This window comes from Quercus robur, chromosome 2 (genome assembly GCF_932294415.1).
Source record: "Quercus robur chromosome 2, dhQueRobu3.1, whole genome shotgun sequence".
In the NCBI taxonomy this organism is placed as follows: Eukaryota; Viridiplantae; Streptophyta; class Magnoliopsida; order Fagales; family Fagaceae; genus Quercus; species Quercus robur.
Window position 1 is genome coordinate 75,524,071 of NC_065535.1, and position 17,998 is coordinate 75,542,068.

Below are 17,998 nucleotides of genomic sequence, written 5' to 3' on the forward strand. Positions count from 1 at the left end.
AAAATTGGGATATAAGGTGAATTGTAAAATGAGTTGGTAAAATAGATAAAGTAATGTTTAAGAATGCAAAATAAGTTTTTTTTTGCATACCCAAATGCTAATGCAAGTATGTAACATTGTATAGGCTACCTAAAGAAATCTAGAATGAAAAAATAAAAAATAAAAATCTTGTGATTGTGTATGAAGAGAGAGTGGGAGAAAAAAGAGAGAGAATAGTATTTTATATTATTTTATTAGGTAGTTTATATTATTTTATTAAATTGTATATAAAAATAAAAACTGAGATATGAGATAAGTTATAAAATGAGTTAGTAAAATAGAAAAAATAGTATTTAAAGATACAAAATAGGTTTTTTTTTTTTTTTTGCATAACTGGATGCTAAAGCAAGTATGTAACATTGTATAGGCTACCTAAAGAAATCTGAAGTGAAAAAATAAAAATGGGCCTTCACAGCGATTTATTTATAAGCCCTACATGTTTTTTTTTTTTTTTTTTTTGCTAGGTAATTACGGGGGCTAGAACCCCCGAGCTCACGGTATCCTACAGATCCGGGTGCCACTGGGCTACAAGGCCCAGTGGCATAAGCCCTACATGTTGAGTCATTGCTCGTTACTCCAATCACTAGCAATCTACCACCCACTATCACCATGTGCATATAGAGATACATCCAAAATTCATAATTAGGCCACCACAATAATCTGCTCTGTTTGATATGACTGGAAAACTACTCTATCTCCGTTTTGTACATCTAAAATCGTATGATTATGTGGGGGGTTTTTGTATATATGCCTCACAAACCCATCTAGATTGAAGTAGATAAATAAAAATTAAAAACCCAGCAAAACAGAAAATGAAAAACTTCAAAATATTTATGGAAAGCTAGAACTACCTGCATATCTGTATATGCAACTTGTAGCCTGTTTATGAACAAAAATGACTCTAACCATCGATGCCTCAACTTATATACATAGCCTTATTATTCAGCATTTAATGGTGAGTTCTAAAAAAACTATAAACGATGCAAATGTCATTAGACCTTGCCCAAAAATCAGTACAGACATTACTGATAAGTAACATCTACATTTAGTAGGAGGATTTCATAGGAATGTAAAGAAATTAGGCTGGACAACAGAAACTTCTATAGAACAAAATTCAAAAGGCAACAATGATTAGAAGTTAATGGCCATTTAACAGCAGATTATTACTATCTCTCTCGCACTCTCTCTCTAATATATGCAGCCTGTTGACGTCAGATTTCTTCAGAAAAGCACTTTCTTGAGGAAAAAAAACATGCTAAGGTTAGTTTTGCTTGTATGTCATATCCAAATTTCTCCCTGTTGAATGTAAGAAACAGCCAACTTTACTACCACCACCTCTTCCCAGACAAAGAAACAAGCTGCACAAAAGGGGAAACAAAATAAAATTTTAGACAAGCTTATTAATTACCTGGTAACATGAAACTCAACAAGCATGAGATTATGCACTGAGAGCACCAAAAAGGCAAAAGAAATCAGTGATGTGTGTATATTTGGATGGGTAAAACTTAGGTACAATATTTTAAGTGCAATAAAATTAACTTCCAATAAATTTTTTTAACTCATAACTGAATTGAACTCAATTGTTATTGGAAAAAAATAACACTGGTTGTGCTTTATTGGCTCCCATAACTAAGAGTTTGAATTTGATTGGAGAACCTAAAGAAATATACCTAAATTTTACCCTATTTGGATTACAAAATGCATCTATCTACATAAACAATTATAATTAATTTCAATGGCGATATGATCTTTGGGAATCTTCTTATAGATCTCTCTGAAGAAAAAAAAACGATGTAGTTCATAGTAGAAAAGAAATTTGAACACATCATCCTAACTGCCTTATGAATCATTTATAACACTTCAGATTTTTATTTCTAGCCCTCCACATTCAATAGAAATGTTGAACACAGGATACCAATAAATGCCCAATGAACCACAATTCCTGCCCAGTATACGTTAGGCCAAACATGCAAATTCATAAATCATATCTGTTTACTACTCAGAATGTACTGAGCCAGGTCATAAAGTATTCATAGATATATGAGATCAGAATGAGGCATCTTAGGTCTGGACACAATCAAGGGGAAGAATTGAAGAAAACCAACCTGACGAGCAACTTGAGCTAGTCGCCGACCATCCCTAGATGATTCATTATTTAAACTAGAACCTTGTAGCTCTGGTGCACCACTTTGATTCTCTCCTGCCCTTCTCTTTTCAAGAGGAACACTTTCATCAAGGTTGCCCAAGGATTCCTTCTTGCGCTTCCTCTGAAAGGTGTATTTGAGAAGCCTATTGTTGTCTGATTGACAAGAAGAATCCTTTGTATCATCAGATGCTTCAGCATCTTTCAAATCAGAATTCATCAGTCGTATTTTGACCATCCCAACATTCAACTCCGGACTTGGATGCGTCAAATTATCGGCAGTGTCACCTTTGTGTTTGCCCAACTCAGAATCATCCATCTTTGTGTCCTCTACCGCATTCTGGATAAGTCCAGATTTTTTAGTTGCCTTCATGCTCACAGTAAGATTAGTAGAACCTAATCTAGGATTTATGTCACGTTTAATTAATGTCAGTCCTGGATCCAGACGAGTCAAAGGCTTAACTCTGGATTCAATTTCATTTATTTTCAGCCTATCTTCACCAGATTTGACATTTCCATTGACTGAATGTGAAAAAGTTCTGCAACAGGAGAGTACAGAGAATGACTGACAAGGTTTGCTAAGCTGATCAGGAAGAGACTTAATTGTGTCAATGGCATCCCCACGTTTCATCTCATTTTTCCCTTCCCGTTTGTTAACAGTCTTAAATTCCTCTTTGTCTGCCTTAATAGATGGTATAGTACAGGCACCCTCAGCAGATTTAACAAGCCCGTTGATGGAGTGCGGTTTACCACTGGAAAGAATAGAAGATTGCTGACAAGGTTTCATTAGATGACCAGGACGAGACTTCCGTAAGTTAGCTTTGACTTTTCCAAATCGGTTCCTTCTTCTTCGTGATGTGCGGACCTTAACAGGCTTCTTTACTTCTTCCCTAGTTGAGTTCTTCATTATTTTCATGATAATGGTCCTAGTTGAGGGCACGGGACATTTTCCTTCTTCCTTATGAATCATTTTAGTGGTCAACTCATTCTTTTTGGGGGAATGTTGATCACCTACATCTCCAGAAGTAGGCACTATTCCATCTGCTAAGTTTCTTTCACATGCATGAATTCTCTGTGTAAATCCATTTATGTATGGCTCAGGTTCCTTGCTTTTCTGATCTAATGGTGCATTCTTCAAGTCAGAAGTTGTCACAGTTTCTGATGCTGAACTTGAAGGTGGAGGAGGGATCATCAGCTGAGCTGCAGTAATTTCACGAGAAGATGCATCTTCTTTCCTGATCCGTCCATTTAAAGCTTTAGCTTGGCTTCTTTTCACCTTCTCCAACTTATCCCATACATGTTTCACCTCTGTCCTAAGATCTGCTATAACATCCTCTGCCTCATTGAGCTGCGCTTCAAGCTCATCAATCTTTCTTTGCTGATTTAATGATGTCATCTCCGCTTCAGCCGTCTGTAAGAAGGAAAGACTGGTCAATTCTGTATTAATTTCCAACAAAATCTGAGAAGTACACCCAGAGTAGGCACTGTTAGTGAACTCAGATGCTTTTTGAATATTAATGCACTGAAATTTTCTATAGGCTTGAAAGAGCAATGCAATTTATTGACACACTACTACGACTACCCATAGGGGCAGACCTCCCAATCAAACCAAGACCTTGCACAAGCCATCCTCAAAGAATGAAATTGTCAACATGTATAAATTAAATGAATCGGTAACTTACAATGATATTGGTGACACGTATAGTGCCTTTTGTTTCTATAAGGGTAGGGTAGATATAAAAAGAGGCATAGAAGCAAATTATAACCAAATAATAGGAAACAAGAGTGCAGATTTCTTTTTGACCAACAAATTACCTTTTCCTAGTATTATTTGTGGAAAAGGTCCAGGCCAAAATTCAACAAATCTGAGCAGAACATAGTGGACTCTAGTTACTCAAGTCACTAGATGACCTCTAACACCAGGGAGTGAAGACATTATTGAAAATTTGAGAACAGTTTACACCCAACTAAGAAACAATTAAATAGCAAAAGAAGATGGTTCAGAAATAGCTGAATTCATCAAAGACACAACTCCATCCTTTTCTGCACACAGAAGGTTGTGGTCCAAATTTCTTATACAAATTAATAAAGTGGATATGAAATCAACAGTCCATCATGCGATAATGAGATTAAATGAGTTTGAATACAAATTTCCAAATTGCACATAGATTGCTTCATTGGAATACTTTAGAAGAACCTACTCCAAATAAGAACCAATCTTTCTGGTCCTGTCAATCAAATATCTTTTGAAGCAATCTTTATGCTTGCTTCTCTATTGACACATTTTGCAATTGCTTGGGGAAATAACTCAAGGCCTAAGATGAGAGTTTACAGACATAGAAGTTAACATACGAGGCACAATACTAAGCCTCATGAGATGAGACCCCGATACTAACCCTTGAACATGTTCCTTTCCAAAACAAGTATATGACACACATGCACAGAATAAGCAAATATACAATCATCAAGCAATGCCCCAAAAAAAAGAAAAACATATTCAAGTTCAACTTCACCCGAAGCCAAAACTACATATTTTACTTCTACCCAATTAAAAAGACAAACCGAACACAAACTCTGTTCATTCACAATTCATCCCAAGTCCAATAGAAAATACTAGAAACTCTCCTTAACCAATAAAAGAAAATCACAGAAAACCAAAGACACATCATTTCTAGCAATGGGTATCACTCATTAATTTGGTAAGCATTTCGGAACTACTTTCTAGAGTATCAGAAATTCAAAAAGTAAATACACAGTTTTTTTTTTTTTTTTTCAATTCTTTCCAAACAGCCCCTAATGAAGTCTCAGAACCAATGTAACACTCAAGAAGATCATAATTTCACATCATTGAAACCGATACAAAACCCAATTGAACAATAAAATCAAACACAATTATTTTTTTTTTTAAAAAGGACCTTGGAATCGATGAGTTGCTTAAACCGAGTCAGCATTCGAAGCGCCTCGTCTTTGGTGGCACGAAGATCGTGCTGAAAGCGAAGCGCTTTCCTCTCCGACTGCATTACACGCGCCGCCGCCTCTTTCGCCGAGTTCAAAATGATCTCCGCGTAAGCTTTCTTCAACGCCTCCATTTTCTGCAACCAAACACAAACACAAACACACACAAATCTTTTTTGTTCAATTTCAAATCTTTATTTTATAAACGAACCGACAAAGTGAAAAGATAAAATCGAAGTTTTAAAAAAATTAAGGAAAACAACAACGTTGTATAATCGGCGGTGGTGGTAGTTACCGTTACCTGGGCTTGGTCTTCCATGAGTGTTGACTGGAATGTGCGTTGTTTTTGGGGTTTTCTCTCTGAGAGAGATTTTGATTGTGAAATGTGAGTAAGAGAGAATAGATTCAGATAAAAAGGGAGGTTTATTTAAGTTTATTTTTTCCCACTTCACTCGTTGCAGTGTGTGCCTGTTGTGTGTCTGTTATAGAAACCTCAAAGTGGGTTCACTTGCCGTATTACGTATTTGCCCCTGTTTTTGAATTTCAAATTTTATATTCCCAATGATTTCCTTTTTTTTTTTTTTTTTTTTCCTAAATAGACTTTTAGTCCTTACATTTTACATCTTTTCGATTTTGATCCTTACATTTTTATTTCACCACTTTAGTCCCTAAATCAATTAACGCATTCCATTTTGATCCTTACTGTTACTCACTTAAAATAAATTGTTGATGTGGCAAACGGGGTGTACTGTTGGCACATTAAATGCTAACGTGGCCAATAAAATAATATTAAAAAATGTCATGTCAGCATAAAATAATGATTAAAAAAAAGACACATAAGCATCCACATCAAATTTTGATTTTAAAAATTAATTTATCTATTTTAACAAAATAAAAAATGAAAAAAAAATTAGAACCTAAAATACACATGAATTCAGATCTAGTCTCATCTTAAACATTTACAAGAAAGAACACAAAGCCAAAATATTCAATCACATGAACACTAACCCAAAATATATATATATATATATATACCGACAAAAACATAAATTTCTCATCTCAAATCTGTAACTGGTTGCCTTATCTCGTTTCCCTAGATCTCTTCAACAACGCTCTTGCTGGATCAATCCCGTCGAAGATCGCAAACTGTAAGTTCTTGAATAGCTTGATTTTGAGTAATAAATGCCTCTTCGATTCGATTCCGTACGGTCTTAACTGGTTGAACCAGTTGAAGATATTCTCAGTCGCGAACAACGATCTCTTCAATTCAATACCAGCCGATTTGGTGAGCTTCAACAGTTCGGACTTTAACCGCAATGATAAACTCTGCGAGAAGCCTTTGGGTTCGCAGTGTAGTGGTCTGAGTAGCAAAAGCCTCGCCATTATCATCGTCGCCGGTGTTGTTGGTGCCGCTGCGTCTTTGTTATAGGTTTGTGATTTGGTGGTGGTTCTTTGTTAGGTCTAGTAGTGGAAGAGGCAAAAGCTATGGTTTTGGTAATGGTGGTGGTTTTAAAGGTGATAGTAATTGGGTTGAGCTACTTAGGTCTAATAAGCTAATTCAAGTCTCTTTGGGTCCGTTTGGATTGAGCTTATTGTTACTGAAACTGAAAACTGAAAACACTGTAGTAAAATAATTTTTAAATGTGTGAATAGTGTCGTGGGACCCATGAACAGTACGTGAACAGTGTATAAATAGTGTTTTTTGTTCCCTGCACAGTGATTTTACTGTTCACTGCAGAGCAAAAAAAAAAAAAAAAAAAAAAAAAAGGCATGAAAACGCAGGGCTGAAACGCAACTTTCAGCCCTACCCAAACGCTTACTTTGTTTCAAACCAATTGTCAAAGTTAGGCTATTGGATTTGTTAATTGCAACAAACAATATTGTTTTTTTCATCTTTTATTTTGTTAAAATAGATAAATTAATTTTCAAAATCAAAAGTTGATGTGGATGCTTATGTGTCTTTTTTAATCATCATTTTATGTTAATGTGGCATTTTTTTAATATTATTTTATTGGCCACGTTAGCATTTAATGTGCCAACAGTACACTCGATTTGCTATATCAGCAATTTCTGTTAAGTGAGTAATGGTTAGAACCAAAATGGAACGCACTAATTGATATAGGAACTAAAAATGGTGAAATGAAAATATAGGGACCAAAATGGAAAATATGCAAAATGTAAAGACTAAAAGTGCATTTACGCCTTTTTTTTTTAAGCTAAATTGTAAATTACACCTTATAATTTTGAAATGTTTAGGGCTTATTTGATACATATGTTTAAACATATGTTTTCAATTTTTAAACAATATTACATGTATTTTCATACACTTTTTCACCCACATGTATTTCCAAAAAGTACAAATAATGTTACTAAAACAACGTTACCAAACAACCCCTTACACAATAACATTTTCAAATTTAAATTTTATTTTTTGAAGTTTTATTCCATTTGCATTGATAGCTTTTTCGTCCATATATTTCTGTTAAGTGTCACATAAACTTGCCATGCATATTTAGTTTATCCAATAAAATGATACCACATCATTTTTGTAGTCTAAAAAATTTAAATAATTAAAAATGATATGACATAATAAAAATGATGTGGCATCATTTTATTGGATGAACAAAACATGTGTGGTAAGCATATATGACACTTCTAATAAGTAAGATCCAAATTCTGAAATTTCAAAATATCCAAATACTCCCAAATTTTAGCGCTGTAGTTTGCAATTTAAAATTTTTAGTCACTCTTATTTTATGTTTAAAACTTATGTGTCTTTTTTAATCATCATTTTATGCTAATGTGACATTTTTTTAATATTATTTTATTGGTTACGTCAGCATTTAATGTGCCAACAGTACACTCTGTTTGCTATATCAGCAATTTCTGTTAAGTGAGTAACGGTTAGAACCAAAATGGAACGCGTTAATTGATTTAGGAACTAAAAATGGTGAAATGAAAACGTAGGGACCAAAATGGAAAAAATGCAAAATGTAGAGACTAAAAGTGCATTTAAGCCTTTTTTTTAAAGCTAAATTGAAAATTACACCTTATAATTTTGAAATGTTTAGAGCTTATTTGATACATATGTTTAAACATATGTTTTCAATTTTTAAACAATATTACATGTATTTTCATACACTTTTTCACCCACATGTATTTCCAAAAAGTACAAATAATGTTACTAAAACAACGTTACCAAACGACCCCTTACACAATAACATTTTCAAATTTAGATTTTATTTTTTGAAGTTTTATTCCATTTGCATTGATAGCTTTTTCGTCCATATATTTCTGTTAAGTGTCACATAAACTTGCCATGCATATTTAGTTTATCCAATAAAATGATACCACATCATTTTTGTAGTCTAAAAAATTTAAATAATTAAAAATGATATGACATAATAAAAATGATGTGGCATCATTTTATTTGATGAACAAAACATGTGTGGTAAGCGTATATAACACTTCTAATAAGTAAGATCCAAATTCTGAAATTTCAAAATATCCAAATATTCCCAAATTTTAGTGGTATGGTTTGCAATTTAAAATTTTCAGTCACTCTTATTTATGTTTAAAACTTATATCTCTTTATCGATATCATTGTTCTTTACATTGTGTTTTCTTTTTTGTGAGAGTTTTATCTCTAACGTTGGCGGGAGAAAGTGGGGAAGACAACCTCCCACCACAAAACTCTAATCAAAATTTTATTTTTATCAGGTAAGTTGCTTTGTTAGTAATTTTTTAAGATATATATATAAGTGAAGTGTTTATATTATATTATATTATATTTTTTTTATAAGCTTTATGGTATAAATATAAGATTGAAAAAAAAAGGGACATGTTTTAATTTATCACAAGGGTTAAAAGTGGATTTGGCTTCACTTTTTTTTTTTTTTTCAGCTTTTCCCCCAAAATTTTAATTCTAGGAAGATAGAATTTTATTTATTTATTTATTTTATGATAGGAAGATGGGATTTTATTTATTTATTTATTTTGAAAAGATTTATTTATTTATTTTAAGAAGGAGAAGGTTGGAATTTAGAAGTTTATTGAGACGATGTCGTTTTTGCATATTATAATCAATTGACTGATTTACCCTTGGCGAAATGGGGCATCGTTTATCTCTCTGCAATTAAAAGCGCGCCGAAAAGGAAAGTGTGGGGACCCAATGGGAAAAGTTTTTTTTTTTTTTTTTTTGATAAAATATGAAAAGTCTTCTGAATGACGAACAGAAACGGACGCTGCAGGTGATGAGGTCAGCCTGTTCAAATGCGCGACCCAAATCCCATTTTCAATTTTTAAATTTTGAAAATTTTTACCGTTTGCGTGGGTGTTTCGTTGCTCTTGCGTGCCAAGTTCGCCAGTCGCCACTCTCTTTGCCTTTGAGTCAACCTTGTGTCTCTCAGTCTCAGGTTGATTAAAATTAAAAACAAAATAACTCGTCATAGGTTTCAAACAAATCTGATGTTAACATTTATACCTTGTCAAACTTAAGCCATTACATGTTACTTTCCTTTGTTTGATCAAAACACACAAGTTGATTGAAAAAAATGCAACCTTGATTTGCCACATATATAAAATTATATTTTATTTTGTGTGGGTTTGGATCCGTGTTTCCAAACCCACGTTTGCGTTTTGTTTTGTTTTTTTGTTTTTTTTTAAAGAGCAGTGCCTCATGAGATATGAACAGTGCACCAAAGCATATGAACAGTATAAAAAAGACTAAACAGTACTTTTTCACACATTTAAAAATTATTTCTAAATTAAGTCTAACTTGGTTCATTTATAACTTTAGTGGCGTTCAATCAGCAGCCAACTGGATTACAATTGTTAGATTCTAAAAATAAAGAAGACTTTTCTCTTTCTTTTTTTTTTTTTTTCCTTGACTCTTACATCTTTCTTTGCCTCTACTTTTCTTTTCATTTTTTTCCCTTCGTCTTTCTCTGCCTCTCCTGAACCTTTTCTCTTCTTTTCTTTTGGACTGATTTTGGCAAAACAGTCCAAAAATCTCCACATCAGTCTTGCCAGAATAGCATCAATTGACAGTCCACATCTTTTGAAGGTATCTCACCTCAATTGACGAGGATTGTTCATTGCCAAACCAAATAGGATTTTTTATTTATTTATTTTATTTTTTATATATTTGTTCTCTCTCATGCATAGATTAGTGGACTAGGTTTGAGACGACTTGTTCATTGACGGTGGTTGATGGCTTTCCACGGTGGCCATTAATTGGTGGGTTTGGTGGTGTGATGGGTTTGTGGTGTTGCTACTGAAGTGTGACTATAACCAACGAAGTGTGGCTGATGGATTTGAGTTTGCTTTTTTCTTTTTTCTTTTTTTTATGATTGAGAAATCTGGGTTTTTTATTTTTGGAGATTGTTTGAATTGAAAAGTTTGTGGGTATTGTTAGAATTGAAAAGTTTGTTTCTTGATTTTGGAAGGATGGAGAAGATGGTGGTTCTGAGCTGATGGTGGTATAGTTTACCAAAAAAAAAAAAAATGCAACCAAACCCAGAAACCCAATGTGAAAAAAAAAAAAAAAAAAACCTTTGCAACCAAACCCAAAAACCAACGTGAAAAGGAAAGGAAAGAAAAGAAGAAAAAGAAGAAGAAGAAGAAGAGAATAGCACAAAGGTGTGTCCCAGACCCAGCGTGAAAGACAAAAAAAAAAGAAAAAAGAAAAGAAGATAACGTGTGTTGGAGAGAGCAAAAGGTCTAGCCGTGCGACCCTCAGTCTGTGTTTAATTATCAAAATGCCATTGAAAACTGAGTTTTAGAAGCTAAAAACATCTAAAATGTGTTTTCAGTTTTCACAACTCATCACTAAAAATCAGAGAATTGAGTGATGGAAACAAAATTTGAAAACAAATCCAAATAGAGTTTTTTTTTTTCGTGGAACCCACATATTTTGAGTTATGGGTGATGGAAACAAAGTTATGAGTTATGGAAACAACAAGTCCAAACATCCTCTAAGCTTCTTAATCAGAGAGAGAGAGAGAGAGAGAGAGAACAGTGTTTTATTGGTAGGGAGGATCACTTTAGTAGCCTTTCGATAGACCTAATAATTTCTCGTCCAAAAGTTTAGGGCTGTTTGGATTTTCAATTTCCATAACTCATAACTCTGTGTTCATAAGTCATAACTCTGTTTCCATAACTCATAACTCAAAAATTGTGGGATCCATGGCTGAGAAGTCCGTTTGGATTTTCATAACTCTGTTTCCAGTTTTTGTTTCCATCACTCAATTTTCTGATTTTTGAGTGATGAGTTATGGAAACTAAAAACATATTTTAGTTGTTTTCAGTTTCCATAACTCTGTTTCCAATGGCATTTTGGTAATTAAACACATATGGAGGGACTCACTAGTCAAGTCAGCCGCAACTTTTGACCCTTTTTTTTTCTTTCTTCTCCACTTTTCTTTCTTCTCTACTGTTCTTCAGTTGTTCTTTCTTCTTTTCTTCCTTTTTGCTCTTGTCAATTCGTTCTTCCTTTTTCTTTTTTTTTTCTTTTTGTTTTTCTTCTTCTTTCATTGGTCTCCGTTGGCTGGATTTTTTTTCCTTCTTCTTTCATTGGGTTAGAGTTTCTGGTTTTTTTTTTTTTTTTTTTTTTTTTTTTTTTTTTTTTTTTTTTTTTTCACTAGGTTCGATGAGTTTGGGTATTGAGGGTTGAAGGGGGAAAAAAAAAGTAAAAGCTGCACCAAATTACAGGTATGGGGCTCACAAATAGTTGAAAATTTTGAGAGACGATAAGTTTAGTGATGGTGCCAAACACACTTTGTGTAGAGTGATGGGATATTTTAAGTGATAAGTGATAAATGACGGAAATTGAGTGAAGAGTGATGAGTGATGAGTGATGAAAAAAAAAATCCAAACAAGGATACCTACGACACAAGGGTATGAACTGAATGTTCTAATTTAATGCGATGTATATAATAGGGTTCACTTCAAAATAATTTAATACGGTTAAATCAACGGGCCGCAACAACTTATAATTATTCATGAAAGGCGAAGGTGATCAAAGGAGAGTTTCATCTCATCCTTGCACAGAACATTGCCATAGTTTTATCTAAACTAGTAAAACCATTTATATTAAAAAAATTTAATTTTTTTTTTGAGAAAGATTTTTAATTAAAGATTTCTAATTAAGTGTGCATTGTTTATGGTAGAACCGTAGAAGTAAATATGGTGAACTTGTGCAAGATGGGTTGTTATTTATTTATTTCCCTGAATGGGTTGTTCTTGTTACTTGTTACGAAGGTCGGCCTACAAACGAATATATAGCAGAAAAAAAAATGGTTTATGATTTCGTGTAGAAACAAGAAACAATCAAGGGTTGAAATTCAATTTTTTCTACGGAAGCAAGTGAGATTTTGGAAACAAATGATATTTTGGATGTGCTTTCATTGCCCCCCGAAGAAGGAAATGATATTTTGGAAACAGTAAGGAATTTATTTTTTATTTTTGAGAAAAAAACAATAAAGGTTTATATTATAGGGCAAAACTTAGGTACAATACTTATATGTTATTTCTTAGATTTTCCTCTTAAAATTCTACCATGTGACTTTTTTCTCATGGGATGAAAATATATTTTTTCAACAAAGAAAAAAAAAATTGAATTTTTTATTTTTTTATTTACCACTGCATGCACACCCTTAGTGCAATGGTCACTCCACGAGTATAAGTGCTTGTGGGGTGTGGGGGGCAATAGTCAGAGTTCAAGTCTCTAGAAGGGAACTTCACATACACATACACTTAGATTAGGCTAAAGTAGAATATATATCTTGTGTTAAAAAATATTATATATATATATATATATTTTAGTTAAGTAACGACATAACAGAATTTTAAAAGAGAAACCTAAGAAACAATATCTATGGTATTGTACATAAATTTTGTCCTAAACTATATAAAGTAGGAGAGTAGGACATTCATTACAGATCATTTAGAAATTATTTATTAAAAGAAACCCTTTTTTTTTGGGTGGGTGTCTTTGAAGTTTGAACACCTAACTTTTATTTGGATGGTGAGTTTCAGTTAAATCAATTGGTAAAATTTTTTGCTATCGAATAAAAAATCTGGAGTTCGAACACCACCTACACTAAAAATCGACTTGTGTTTTAATGATGATAAGAGGAACTATCATGGGAGTTGTTAAAATCCTATTATATCTAAAAATAATAATAAATAAATATATAACTATTATTTGGACGTGTGTGTATTCCCTCATTTCAAATATATCTGATAATCAATTAAATCATATAGGTTTCTATTAATTATATGTCCTTGCTTTTAGATGGACCTACTTTGCATCCAGTTTTGGAGAAAGCGGGATGCCTTATGGTAATGACATGTGTATTACATACTACCAAAAAAAAAAAGACATGTGTATTACATGTAAAACTTATCATATAAATATGTCATTGTGAAATGTGCAAAGGAATAAATTCTATTGGACAATGCATTTATTCAAAATAGAACAAGCTGTTCTCAACGCATTATTGCCATTTGCCATGTATATGATGATCAGATCAGTATATGCAAAACGTTATTTATATAAGCAATATTGTATCCATGTGATATTTTCGTAGATTGTCGCATCAATCCATGTAGTTAATGCCATTCTTTTTAATTATGCATGTACTAATACTATATTAACAGTAATAAAAATGACAATATGGTGACAACATAGTGACAATTTATGCCTTAGTACTCCTTAAGTGTTATGATTAAGCTTGACCAAGCTTTAACTGCAACCATCCACACCAGGAAATTGTGACTTTATTCATCCTTTACGTAAACTGAGGAATAAACTAGGTGGCTGCAATAACATCATATGTAAATCAAGTGTGGCCAGTGGCCACATTTCTTAAACCTATGCTGTAAGAAAACGCAAAGCACGGCTCAAGAAAAAAAGTATCAGCATGATGGAAGACCAGTTGGCTTATAAATCCAAATCCAAATATTAATAATAGGAAAAAGTTAACGGATACGCAAAGTATTGGTTTAGAAAATATTTTTAAAAACTTTTTATAGGAAAAGAAACAAAAAAAAACAAATGATTTTTTAAGCCAATTTAAATGTTTTCCATGAAAGTGACGGTATATATAATTTCTTAAAATAGTCCATTAATGAATATTTTAAGGGCATCAAAGATTCTTAATAATAAATCTAGCTACACTAGTAAGTTAACAAATTTTATTTTTTGTTACTATTGAGGTAACATATTTTGATGAGTATACAATAAAAATGATGTTTGATGACGTCGAAAACCGTCACCAATGGGTCACACCGTACTCGCGACTCGAATCGAACCTGCACGACGAAACAAACAAAAGAATCCTTCAGAGAAGCACCGGTGTGGTGCCGGCCGAAGGCTCTCCGACGGTCAAGTTAGAATTCCTTTGTTTTGCTTAGTGCGTTAGAGAGGGTTCATAAAAGCATACCTCGGTTTCTGTGGGTATTACGCCTTTTTATAGTGATAAGGGGTTGACTTTCCCTTTTTGGTTTCCACATCTTTTCAATGTGGGACTCTATTCCCAATTCTTCCAAACGTGGTGAGCAAGGATTCCCATTTCCGGATCATGGGCCCTCGCTGCGTCAGCAGTGATGGGCCTTCAAAGCTGGGACCATACTTACGCAGGCCCAAGAGACCCAATCCGTCAGGCCCATTAAGGTAAGCCTATCATGCCCAATATTTTATCATCTTCAGTTGCCCCCTTCACCCCAATGATCCGTCATCTTTAAGGACAAAGGATCAATGGGGTGACGGTCCTTATGTATGGCTATGACGGATTCATGCAGAATAGGATGACGGTCCCAGATGGATCAACTCGTCAAAGGAAGAATCATCAAGTTGACGGTTACATGACGGGTACAAATCTGTTGGTACGTACTGACAGGTTGTCAGCATTTATTAAGCATGCCACGTGTCACTCTCTGAATGGTCGTTGTATAGGATCGAAGCGTCGCTTCGTCTTCCGTGCACTTCCTATATATATAAGGCGCCTCACTCTTTCATTTTTCAATTTTCACTCAGAAAACATTTGTCAGAGCGAAGCCGTCAACCTTGTCAGAGAAATCCGTCGAGGACGAATATTTGCTGATTACACCAACCGTCACCTATCCTCTGCTAAGTTCGGTAAGTGCTTCTAATTTACTATAGTCAAGTTACATTTTCGTCCATGCATTGTTGTTAGGCTTTCCATACCCGTCAACACTTTCAAACCCGTCAGTCTTAGGTTTTATTGTCAATTGTAGGAAATGTCTAGTGCGTCAAGTAACCAGTCGGTGGTTCGTGATGGGACGGAATACGAGGATGTATACCCGTCCGGTCATAAAGACCAAGAGAGCCCCGGCGAAAGTAGGAGTCCGTCTGCCTCCTCTTCATCCTCAACAGATGAGGATGTGGAGATAGTTGAAGTAGATGGTTCCGACGATGACGGGGATCGAGCACTGGAGTCCGTCGTAGGTGCTGATGGACTAAGGCAGTTCATTATGTTACCAGAGTGGACGGTGCATAGGTTTACATCCGTCATTAGAGAAAAACACTTCAGCACCTTCAGAACCAACTTTCAAATCCCTGACTATGTTTCCATCCGTCTACCACATGTGTCGGAGAAGTGTTACTATGAGGGGGTAGACGGTGTCGGAGTGTACGAGCAGGCGTTGAAGGCTGGACTTCGATTCCTGCTTTCTACACTTCATAGGGAACTCTTACAGTATCTGGGGTTGTCCGTCACCCAGATATCCCCTAACGCCTGGAGGGTCTTCATAGCCATGGAGATTCTTTACGGTGCAATGTCGAACGGGGAAAGGAAATTGACGGTCCGTGAATTTCTTCACTGTTACCGTCCAGACGAGATTTCCGGATCAAGGGGGATGTACAGTTTTGCTAGTCGGAGCTCCTTGTTGAAGGTGATTTTTGAGACCCCAGACTCAAATAGAGACTGGAAGAGTTGGTACTTCTTCCTGGAGGGTGACAGATGGATGAACCATCCAGGGGAGACGGAGTACATGCCCGTCGACACAACTTGGGCAGTAATAAATCAGACACGTATGCATCCGTCTTAATTTTATACTGCTATTCATATCCGTCCATTTTTATGTCTATATCTTGATCACCTTTCTCTGCAGGTAGACGGCGCCCACAAGTCAGCCTTGAGGAGTTTAGTTTCCTTGAAAAGATTTGCAGGAAAACTACGCCGGAGGAAAGGACTTGGGCTAAGTTGGTGAACCCAAGGACCATACATTGGTACTGTGACGGTCCTGAGCCCACCCAAGAAGCAATTAGATACGACGAACGAGTTCATAAACGTAAGCCCGTCAACTTCACTTTGTCATCTAACTGCCCTTACGTAGTTTTAATTTCATCCGTCATTATTTGCAGAGATGGATGACGCAAAAAGGAGAGCTTTGATCAAATCCCAAGTCGTCAAGAAGAGGGAATCCGGCGAGGTGGTTCCTAAGGTGTCGGCTTCAGCACCTAAGAGGAAATCAACATCAAAATCTGACCGTCCGTTTAAGCAACCAAAAGTCTCACTTGAGCCCGTGGTTGGTTTGATGGCAGAGGGTGTCAAGACCGTCACCCCAGCTAAGAAGGGGACGGGTAAAGGACTGATGACGGCCCCAGAGGGTAAGCAAGAGAGACCTCCTTCCCTTCTCCGTGATGACTCCAAGTATGCATTGGAGAAGCTGTCGTCCATCATCACGGCAGAAGACTATGAAGACCTGGGAAACCATTCGACGGAGGCCATGGGGGAGACGGGCCTCTTCTCCATCGCTCAGGTTGGTTATGTTTGTCAAATAAGTTTTTATTTTTCTTTCTTCTTGTTACCTACATTATGTGACGGTCTCTTGTCTATTTGCAGTCCTTGGTCATGATGAAGGGACTACTTGACCGGTGTCTCAACCGTGAGAGTACCTTGGACCGGGTGCGCGCGAAGGCGCAGCAGACGGAGGAAGAGCTCGGACAACTTCAGAGATGGAGGTCCAAGATGGAGAAGAAGCTGGAGCTTTCTGAGCAGGCGAGGAAGGAGCTGGAGGAGAAGACGGCCACTTCGCTGACGGTCATAGAGAATAAAGAGGCTGAGATCAAACAACTCAAAGAAGATCTCCGTCAGGCTAAAGTGGCAGCCGTCGAGGAATACCGATGCTCGGAGTCCTGTTTGAGCGAGCTGTCGGATTCCTTCCTCCAAGGCTTCGATGATTCCCTCCGTCAAGTCAAGAAGGCTTATCCAGAGCTGGACTTGACAATGGTCAAACTTGAGGACCAAGCCCAGACTTCTGCCCTCCCCGTCGCCTCCGAAAACACGGAGGACCTTTTTGGCGACGGTGCTGCTCAAGGAGACGGAGAGTCCGCCCCGTCGAAGGATGTCCCAGTTGCTGAAGAAAAGAAAGATTGATGCCTATGTACTTTATTTTGTGAACAATCCGTCCCTCTTTTTTATTCATTTTTTAAGACAATCCGTGCTTTTTAATTGTATTAAACATTTGCCTTTGGGGCTTTTGGCTTAAAGTTCACATATGCTTTTTATAATTGTTTGGTACTGTTTAAAGCTCCATCTACCTTCTTGAGGGAGTATTTTTGTGAGAATATTTTGTTTGTCCGTCCATATTGAGGACTTATTTTTTTTTTATTGAGCACTTACAATTGGGGATCCGTTCATTCTGTGGTGTTGTATGACACTTTTGAACGGACTTATAAAAATTAACGTTGCTAGTGGTCCGTCCACTTTGCGTACATGCTCTTTTATTATCCTTGTGGGATAGTCTGTCCACTGTGTGGAATTATTTTCACCTTAGTGATCTGTCCACTGTGGACTTCTGTGTAATCACCTTGGTAGTCCGTCCATTGTGTAT

The 17,998-nt window shown here is 35.7% G+C and overlaps 2 protein-coding genes across 3 annotated transcripts; one reads left to right on the plus strand and one right to left on the minus strand.

The window, feature by feature from the left end:
* Positions 1–842: 842 nt before the first annotated feature.
* On the minus strand, positions 843–5,585 carry LOC126715039 (uncharacterized). Of its 2 annotated transcripts, none has more exons than XM_050415471.1 (4): positions 5,439–5,585; positions 5,098–5,274; positions 2,145–3,593; positions 843–1,397 (listed from the first exon to the last, which is right to left on the minus strand). In XM_050415471.1, exons 1-4 carry the CDS (start codon positions 5,454–5,456, stop codon positions 1,365–1,367), a joined length of 1,677 nt encoding a protein of 558 aa, XP_050271428.1. In that variant the 5' UTR covers positions 5,457–5,585; the 3' UTR covers positions 843–1,364. The 2 variants fall into 2 exon arrangements, with proteins under 2 accessions (XP_050271428.1, XP_050271427.1); XM_050415470.1 differs by having other exon boundaries at positions 5,433–5,585.
* A 9,255-nt stretch (positions 5,586–14,840) lies between these two features.
* On the plus strand, positions 14,841–17,757 carry LOC126703435 (uncharacterized). Its single transcript, XM_050402395.1, has 4 exons — positions 14,841–15,278; positions 16,274–16,453; positions 16,527–16,772; positions 17,696–17,757. Exons 1-4 carry the CDS (start codon positions 14,915–14,917, stop codon positions 17,755–17,757), a joined length of 852 nt encoding a protein of 283 aa, XP_050258352.1. The 5' UTR covers positions 14,841–14,914.
* The last annotated feature ends 241 nt before the right edge of the window (positions 17,758–17,998 follow it).

What these genes read in the sequence shown, in the direction of transcription:
- LOC126715039 (XM_050415470.1), bottom strand. Translation starts at nt 5,456, where the DNA reads ATGGAAGACCAAGCCCAGGTAACG. An exon ending in AAGACCAAGCCCAGGTAACG is followed by an intron (nt 5,275 to 5,432) that starts GTAACTACCACC and finishes GTTTGGTTGCAG; the next exon opens with AAAATGGAGGCGTTGAAGAA. An exon ending in AGCAACTCATCGATTCCAAG is followed by an intron (nt 3,594 to 5,097) that starts GTCCTTTTTAAA and finishes TCCTTCTTACAG; the next exon opens with ACGGCTGAAGCGGAGATGAC.
- LOC126703435 (XM_050402395.1), top strand. Translation starts at nt 14,915, where the DNA reads ATGTATGGCTATGACGGATTCATGCAGAATAGGATGACGGTCCCAGAT. An exon ending in CGACGAACGAGTTCATAAAC is followed by an intron (nt 16,454 to 16,526) that starts GTAAGCCCGTCA and finishes CATTATTTGCAG; the next exon opens with AGATGGATGACGCAAAAAGG. An exon ending in ACTGATGACGGCCCCAGAGG is followed by an intron (nt 16,773 to 17,695) that starts GTAAGCAAGAGA and finishes TACTGTTTAAAG; the next exon opens with CTCCATCTACCTTCTTGAGG.